The sequence below is a fragment of the Gasterosteus aculeatus genome, chromosome 1, assembly GCF_964276395.1.
Source record: "Gasterosteus aculeatus chromosome 1, fGasAcu3.hap1.1, whole genome shotgun sequence".
Lineage (NCBI taxonomy): Eukaryota > Metazoa > Chordata > Actinopteri > Perciformes > Gasterosteidae > Gasterosteus > Gasterosteus aculeatus.
Window position 1 is genome coordinate 9,343,630 of NC_135688.1, and position 8,643 is coordinate 9,352,272.

The following is an 8,643-nucleotide window of genomic DNA, read 5'->3' on the forward strand; positions in this document are numbered from 1 at the left end:
GGAATCACTTCACAAATTAAGTAAATAAATACAAAAGTAGTTCAAAGTAAACATAACTTAATGTATAAGTAATAGTTATACTTACGCATTGTTCAAGTCAATTTTTTAGTATACCTTATGTTCAGAAAGACAGGTATTTTTGTCCCCCTTCAAGATGAATCTAAGGGGTTGGGAAATAATTGATAAGGTAGAAACGAAGCGTAAACTATGTCCGTTGACACAAATTTGTATCAATTCCTTAAATGATTTGGAAAATATTGGAAAGTTTGACTTTATTGGGCCTAAAACCTTCAGAAGGTCAGAAGCCGCAATGACAGTGACAGTCCTGCCTCTGGAATTGAACATAACTACTAAAAAAGCAACTACTTAAAAGAAAGTAACTCAAACATTTCCTCTAGCACCGGTAATGTACCGTGTTTTCACCACTGCGTGACACACAGAGAGTATTTTCAGAGTGGACATGAGTTGTACTTCATTTTAACAACAGATCGACTACAAGCAAAGTAAAAATGAATCACAAGCAAAATGTGACAGAAAATAAAAATTGTGAAAGGACCCTGGTGGGTGTTCTTACCCACTACAATTCCTGACCCATAACACCAAAAAGGTTATAGCTTTCCAACCATTTTACCCTCTTTTTCTAAGGATTTTACATCACCAGGCTGGTGTGAACAGGGACATTACTGACAAGGCTCGGCCAGGCAGTAGGAGGAGGTCATTAATTGGAAATGGAAAGAATCAACATAATCTGTGTTTAATCCTGCTCCCCGTACATTTGCAGATGCTCAGAGTGATGCTCCCCCGGTTTGCATGCACGCAGGTGTGATCCTGGTCCCCAGGGTCTAGTTACTCGCGGCGGCTTACAACCTCCTCTGCCATGCTGGAGGCGAGGAGGGACATGATGGGACAAACTGTATAACTAATAAACACGTGGCATCGAAATAGATGAAAAGAAATTTCCAAGGTGAAAAAAAAGCATTATTAAAAAGCATCTCATTATCTGAGAACATTTAATTTTTCACTTACTGTAATCCATTAATGATCATGCACATTTGTGTGCTTGCTGGTCTGTTCTCCTTGCTCTGCCTGTGATGCTGTGTGTGTATTCATGAGTCTGTGTGCCAGGGAATAAATTGTGTTTGAAATAGATCAAAGACAGCAAACCTCAGATCAAAACAGGCAGATTGATCTGCTTATTTCATCACAAGACTCATCTCACCTTCAGTAAGGGAAGATACATTTCAGGATAAAAGAAATTATTAAAATGAAATCTTCATGACAAAAGATATCCAGCTGGACCTCTGAAAGGACACATTATCTTGATGATGGTGACGGACCAGGCCGTGCGTGTGTGTGTGCTTATTTTTGCGCGTTTGTACACCTTATCACAAGCGTTCAGCACATCTTTTAATCCTTTTGGTATTATTTATTCCATGCTCCATGTGTCTTTTGTCTAGAAAGTAAAAACAAACATGAACTATATGTAGGATAAAAAAATAAAGCCCATATTAAGTCCTAACTCGATCTTGTGTATGGTTACAGTTGCCACATACACTTAAGCCATTATTTCCAGGAACAGTATGTCCATAATCAAGAGTCTGTGATTCATGATTGCGTTACCCTGAATTGTGATTTACTGTAAATATTGACTAATTACACCTCATTCACTTAAAGCCTCCTCTTGACGTAATCGGTATGTTTGTGTTAATGATTTAGGTAGAGCTCTGGGTTCTTGATCCTCCCTGACCTTGTAATGTCAAGTGTGGAAGAGTCAGAGACACTTTGTCATAATCAAGTAGGCATCGTTGCTTATGGACGACGTCTCTAAGTAAAGCAAAAAGACAAAACAGTGGCAACGCAATTCAAAATACGCTCCAAAATGCTAAAATGCTATAAGTCAACTGCTGCATTTTGTACGTTAAAAGTAGAAAGTAAAATAATATTTACCAATAGATCTCTTCCTTACAAATGTGCATTTAACAATAGTGCTTAAAGCGATGTGTGGGCGACATCTAATGGACTGGAAAGGAATGACGTGTCACATTTTCCTTTACAAAAAGCATAACAACTGTTTTCACAGAGTGGAAACTGTGGGGGAGAGTTTACACATTATTTTAACTGTTTTTATTGCATTAGTTTATTCCATGACCCGATCCTTAAACATAATACACAGATTAAATTGTTAAAAAGAACAAAAAATACCCTTTCTAATACATATTAACTTACATATGTACAAGTAGTAGGAAAATGTATATGCATGAAGAAACAAAATATATACCAGAGCTGGATTTCTTTTTACTGTCTCAGCATTCTATTCATGATATACCACATACTGGTGGACAGAATACACTTGTTTCATGTGACAGGGTATCAACAAAATACTACAGAAATATTGTGCACGGCCATAGAGAAAAATATGCTAAATAATGGCAGTCAAATGAAGTCAAAGAGTTAGCTGAAAAGTGTGAACTCATCGCTCATCCTAGTGAATCTCCTCCATCATCTCCGGGGCCGGAGGCGCGCGAGGGGACCGACAAACTACACGTTGTACTCTACGCGTCACAGAACGCACGCGTGCCCCGGAGCGGGGGGCGTCACTGCTGCGGTGCACCGTGAGTCTGATCCAAAGGGTCTGGACACTCGGCCTCCACGGGCAGGTGGCTGCTCGGGATGCCCACCGGGGGACGGACTTTTCTAATCGGGCTGAAACTTCGCGGGGAGCCTCCGGGGGAGTGCGCAGGCGAGCGGACGGGACGCAGCGTAGGTCCCGGGAGGGGCTGCGGGGGAGGCTGGGCCAGAGGGGAGGGGCTGCGGGGGTACCTGCGAGGGGCGGACCAGACGGGCCGCTCGGTCCTGAAGGAGGAGGAGGGACTCGGGAGGACCGGGACGTACGTGGCAGGGATACTCGTTTCTGATTGGACGGCAGCGTTGTCAGCGTATTCTTCAAAACGCTCCACAGTCTCCTGAAGTGAAGATGGAGAACAGTTACAAAGCTCATCAGCTCTCTGGTGAAATCTACGATTCTCATTTTAATGAAACCATGACGTGTGTATAAACGCGAGCAAAGTTGGTCTGTCGGTCGATCAAGTCCAAACTGAAAGGTCAACGAAATGATCAATTGCCAAGCTAATTTGTAGTCGGGCATCCATGGTCCCAGGAGATTGATTCATAATGACCTTAGGGATTCTCCTGACTACCTCTAGCTCCACCATCACCCAGCAGGTTGACATTTGTGGCATTTAGCTCACAGAATGCTAAACGGAGCCGCTTGCATGGCTGCAGACCTTTGTTTCATTGTGAGGCTGTCAGTGGCTTTTTTGTTTTTATTTTAAAGGAGTGACTTACATCTTCGTTGAGGACATAAAGAGGCATTGGACTCCTTCGACCCAGCATAGTTGGTTTGGGAACAACATCAACTGCAAGACATTATATATTCATTTTATTGATATTCTGACAACAAGTTAACTTTCTAATGGTTAAAATCACTGGGTCAATGCAAGCTTTATAGGTGAATAATAATGTGGGGGGATTCAATTAAACTGTTGCTCACCATCATGGCCATTTTCACTCTGATCCAAATAGATGGGAGCTCTTTGGGGAACAGGTCGATGCTTCTTTCTACAGCAGGAACAAAAACATGCTAAATGGAAGTTACAGGTAACTGTGTGTATTGCCTTTTCACTAAAAGTTCAGGGTTTAATTAGACCGGGAGCTTTACTTGAGATTCTAGGCACACCCTCAAGTTCAATATAAAACGCCAATGGGAAAAGAAGAAAGAGAGAGGGGGGAAACAGGGCTCTTACTTGGATGGTTTCCAACAAGCGCACACTGTCACCAGGGTGATCAGGAGGAATATGCCCCCGGTGGACAGGATGATGTATAGCGAGCTCCGTCCTAAACCAGAATGATACATGAAGGAAGACAAGGAGACAAAGAAATAAAGAAAGAAGGAAAGAAAGACAGAAAGACAGAAAGGTGGAGAGGTTTGTATCAATGCAAGCAGCACATTGCAGCTTTGTTTTCACTCAACCACTAACCTGTAGCTTTACTTCAAAGATTTATCTGCCTTACGAATGCGTTGTTTGCAAAACCTCGGTCGGTTTATTGGTATTTTCTCTTTGAAAGTAGGATAATAAAGTTTGTAGGATCAGACAAAGTTGTGTCTTCACAGAAGCACATTTGTTAATTGGGAACATCCTGTTTGCTTTCAGATTAGTTTGGAATGAATTATAGCCCGGCTAACATGCACAGCATTCGACTTCCTTTTTTTTTCTTTTTTACAGTGCTTGCCAAGCTGTTTGAATGTGCTGCCACGAATAAGGGGCATTGAAGTAGCACATCGGGGTAGTCACTTTGAGACTTTATTCCATGCTGCAATGCACGCAGAGGGAACAGAACAGAGCGTGAGGGCCTGTCTCCTCATGCTCCACATAATACAACAATAATTAAGTCAGGATTACTAAGGTCCACTGAGGCAAAGCGTTCTCCCCACCTGCCTTCATCTTCTGCTCCCTCTTTGTAAATAACTGTCCATTCATTGGACCAGAAAGGCCTCTCCCTTTCTCTCAGCCCGACATGCGGCCCTATGCTGCCGCCCAGTAACAGCCGCTCTGGGCCAACGGTGCTGCACTCGCTGCCTGGATTTTCACTTGTTGTAAACAACATTGTTAGCGAGACAGGCATGCTTGTGTAAGGGTCAGCATGAGATGATAATTGCTTCTGTCAGCAACTGAGAGTGGATGGTTGCTGAACAATGAGCTAAATACGTACAGTGTTCTCACACAGGTTGGTATTTATTAGAGCTGGAGACCGGTATTGGAATGTAAAAACATTTAATTAAGCTCTGTGACTTTTGTGCTTGTACTTAATGTGAGTATTTCTATTTTTCACTTCACCAGATTTAAGTATTTTGCTGGAAACATGTCTCTACTTTCACCCAAGTAACATTTAAAAATTGGAACATTTCCGTCCACCAATGCCCCATCTGATGTTACTTTACCATCTTCACTTCACCTCCAATGCAAACTTGTAAAACGTGAGATCCTACCGGTGTAACATGCCACCTACTGTAGACAGTGAGCTGAACAGGCACGCTCTTCATGCTGCTGATGAGGTTCTCCACTGTGCAGGCGTAAATGTCATCATCTGAGATCACAACGCGTGAGATGGTCAGCACCTTTTGGTCATGTGAAAGCTGCAGACGTGTGTCATTGGTCAGCACCTTGCCTCCCTTCAGCCAACCGTAGATGGGCTTTGTGCCGTTCTCATGGGAACAGTGGAGGTTAAAGTGCTCGCTCAACTCCAGGACAGACGAGGCCATCATCTGTATGTAAGGTCTGGACACGGGGACTGAGCAAGGGGACAGGACAAAGACACAGGAGGGCTTGGGAATGAATATTCAAAGAGTGGTTGCCTTCTGGCTACACAGAAAAAAGTGCCTCTTTGAGCTGTAAGTGAACGCAGCTCTTTCATATGAAGGTCGTTCTGCATACCGTCCACAGTGAGCTCGATGTAGCGCTCTCCAGTAAAGGTGTCATCCGTGATGGAGATCTCAACTTCGTACGCCCCTTCGTCTGACAGCTGCAGGTTGTGAAGCAGCAGCGACCCGTTCTCAAATACCTGGATTCGGTTGCGGTACTCTGGCCTCAGGTTCCCTATGATGTCTGTTCCTATGGACTGCACCACGGTGATGGGTTTCTCCTTGGCCCTCTTCAGCTGCCACTTAATCACAGGCTTGTCCGAGCTGCTGCTGGAGTAGCTGACTGACAACAGGGCCTCTTTGCCCGCCGTGCCCCTCACCACCTGGGCTTGGCTGGTCACATTCACCCCTGACACTTCACCTGGAAGAAGCGACAAAGAGACGGCGGTGAGGAAGGAAGGGCTGGTTTGGGGACCCGTGAGTGGACAAAGGAGAGTCGCATTGCAGCCTTTGGTGCTCCATCTGCAAGCAAAGACCAAACAAATCACTTGAGCAACAGCAGAGGACACTAATTACTGCAAAGTACTACTATTACTGCAAGGACAGGCACGGACCATGGGCGTTTACAACAGAACATTTGCGTAATATGAATACAATATTAAGGAAATGAGCTCCAAATTGTTAACCTAATAGCTTTCACCCTTTTGTGTGTTTTAAAGTCTGTACTTCTTCCATCCATATTGTTTTTTAGGTGTAAGTATATTTGTGTCTACCTACCATTTCCAACAACATAAACAAGATTTCATAGGTATACATTATATTTTTACTTAAATGCATGCAAAAAAATACTTTTTGCATGGAAGCAATACATTTCTTACATTTCAGACTTTGCACACTTTGATGCTGTCATTCAATAGATCTTCACACAAGGGGCTTTCTTTTTGGTTGCAGACTTGAACTCATACGCACACAGGTTGTTTTTCCCTAATCTCTGATTTATTTCTCAGAACCCTCTCGCACCCCCTCCCCACCCCACCCTCCCTCGCCCACAAATTCCTCACAACCCCTTGTAGTGAACAACTAATTGTGATTTGTGTTCCCCAATTATCGCTCGTCTCCCATGGGGAAGGGGGGGGGGGATAAGGTATTACAGTGTAAGCCACATTTCATCTTTTATAAAAGAGCCCTGTCTTGGAAACCAGACCCTGCGAAGTCATTACGTTCCCAGTTGAGCTTCCTATAACTCAGCTGAGGCTGGACACATGGAGGCCTAAACATTGGCCGTGGGTGCGCGAGGGGCATCCCACTGTTAAGCCCCCAGTGGTGGAAAGATCATCCAAGAAGAGAGGGAGGAGACAGAGAGTCTGCACTGTTCACTCTTCTCTGCAGTGAGGCAGTTAGCAGGGCATCGCCTCATTACCGTGGTAACCGTTAGGTCCGCCTGACAGGACGTTGCCAAGGCGATAAGACAAAGGGCACGATTGTTGGAACTAGTTTCCTCCCTTGAAAAGAGTGAGAGAGCGCTAGAGAGGGAGAAAGAGAAAGTGAGTCTTTGTCACTGGTGAAGTTGGAGATGGACACCGGATTCAGGGATTCTAACAAAACTGACCCGGTTGGGTAAACTGAGTACACGGTGTAGTCATAAAATAAGATCAACACATTGTTAAACCAAATTCACCACATGCTTAACTTCTCCAGTTGGTTTGTCCCCTCAAATGGACGTTTAAAGCTTTCCACACTCAAATGAAGCAGGCTTTGCCCTATTCACCAGCCCTGAACAAAACTTCATAACATCACACTTAACCTACACATCCCCTTCTTTCACACCTACAATGGACCCTCCAGGCTCCTTGGAGCTCAGGATGAGGGCCCGATAGAGAGCACCACCCATGAACGAATCCATTGTGTCACCAATCCGTGGAACACAAGGACCAAACTTCCCTTCATAAGAAGAGAGGATTTGAGTTTTTACACGACATGATAACCAGTAACCAAAATACTGTAAAACAAGAAAATTCTTAATATTTTAATTTGAATGATAATCACTGGGCCCAGTCAGCTTTTCCAGCAAAATTTTGATTTGATTTTGATTAGAATGCATTTGATTTCTTGTCACAGAGGGAGGTTTTTCATCCTCGCGTCTCTGAAACAGCCAAACAAATTTTTGAGCTTACCTGTGAAGAGAAGGAGGAGGAGGCAAAACAACGTCAGTGGCGTAGGAATGTCAGTAAAAGCGTCGCTTGTAGAGAAGGTCTTCCTCTCCACCTTCATCGTGTGTCCTGGGCAGAGTCTTTCCCCCACTCAGTGAGCATGGTTTATCCACCCTGTGCACGTCTCTGCGGCTCAATGCTCTCTCCTCTGCCTGCCTGCCTGCAACGCCGGCCTCTGCCTGGTCCCACTGAGCCCCACTCGCCTCACAGCACCCCAGTCACAGCCAACAACAGCCAACTGTGTGTGTGTGTGTGTGTGTGTGTGTGTGTGTGTGCGTGAGTCAGAGACAAAGTGTAGATTAACTTCTCTCTTCGACCCCACGTTGCCCTTTCAGAAAATTAATAGTGTTTGCTTTTCAGGCAGTCAATTATTTTTCTTTTTCCACAGCCTTATGCAACAAAATAAGTGCTCGCTCTTTATTACACAATAAGTGAACCATTGACAGAGGTCATTTCAATATTAAGTTCAGCTCCTTAAGTTCAGCTTCTTATTAAGCTTCAGAATTCCTGCTGAGGAGAAATAATGTACTTCAGTTCTGAGAGCAGCACATTTAAAGCTCAGAAATGTCTTAGTTTAAAAAACAACTCCCCCCCCCCCCCCCCCCTCTTTTGCCCACTTTTGTGAAAACTCCTGTCTGGACTGGAGCCTCAAAAAACCCCCGATGAAAACAGCAAATAAAGGAAACACATGGACACAGCGTTGTGTACCTGCTTTGTCCTCTGGGTGGTACAAGCGCTACACTCAACGACTGAACTGAACGAGGGCGACGCTTTCAGAGTGAGTAATTTACAGGAGCACAATAGGTGCTTTATGAATAAAAAAACCTAAAAAACAACATCCAGTCCATTTGTTGGAGAATGGACTGCTGCCTTTGATAACATCAGACATGATGTCATTGTAAATAATCCCCCATCAGTCATTTTTCCAAGGTTTTTGGAGATTAAAGCATTCATTGTTAACTCAATTGCATAATAAATCATCCCACTTGGGAAAGCAGTCTTTGTTTTCTGGGG

The 8,643-nt window shown here is 44.0% G+C and overlaps 1 protein-coding gene across 1 annotated transcript; it reads right to left on the bottom strand.

Moving 5' to 3' along the window:
- Positions 1 to 2,101: 2,101 nt before the first annotated feature.
- On the bottom strand, positions 2,102 to 7,835 carry hepacama (hepatic and glial cell adhesion molecule a). Its single transcript, XM_040188047.2, has 7 exons — positions 7,594 to 7,835; positions 5,493 to 5,840; positions 5,068 to 5,349; positions 3,804 to 3,894; positions 3,551 to 3,618; positions 3,346 to 3,416; positions 2,102 to 2,963 (listed from the first exon to the last, which is right to left on the bottom strand). The coding sequence occupies exons 1-7, from the start codon at positions 7,688 to 7,690 to the stop codon at positions 2,595 to 2,597; spliced, it is 1,326 nt and encodes a 441-aa protein (XP_040043981.2). The 5' UTR covers positions 7,691 to 7,835; the 3' UTR covers positions 2,102 to 2,594.
- Positions 7,836 to 8,643: the final 808 nt, after the last annotated feature.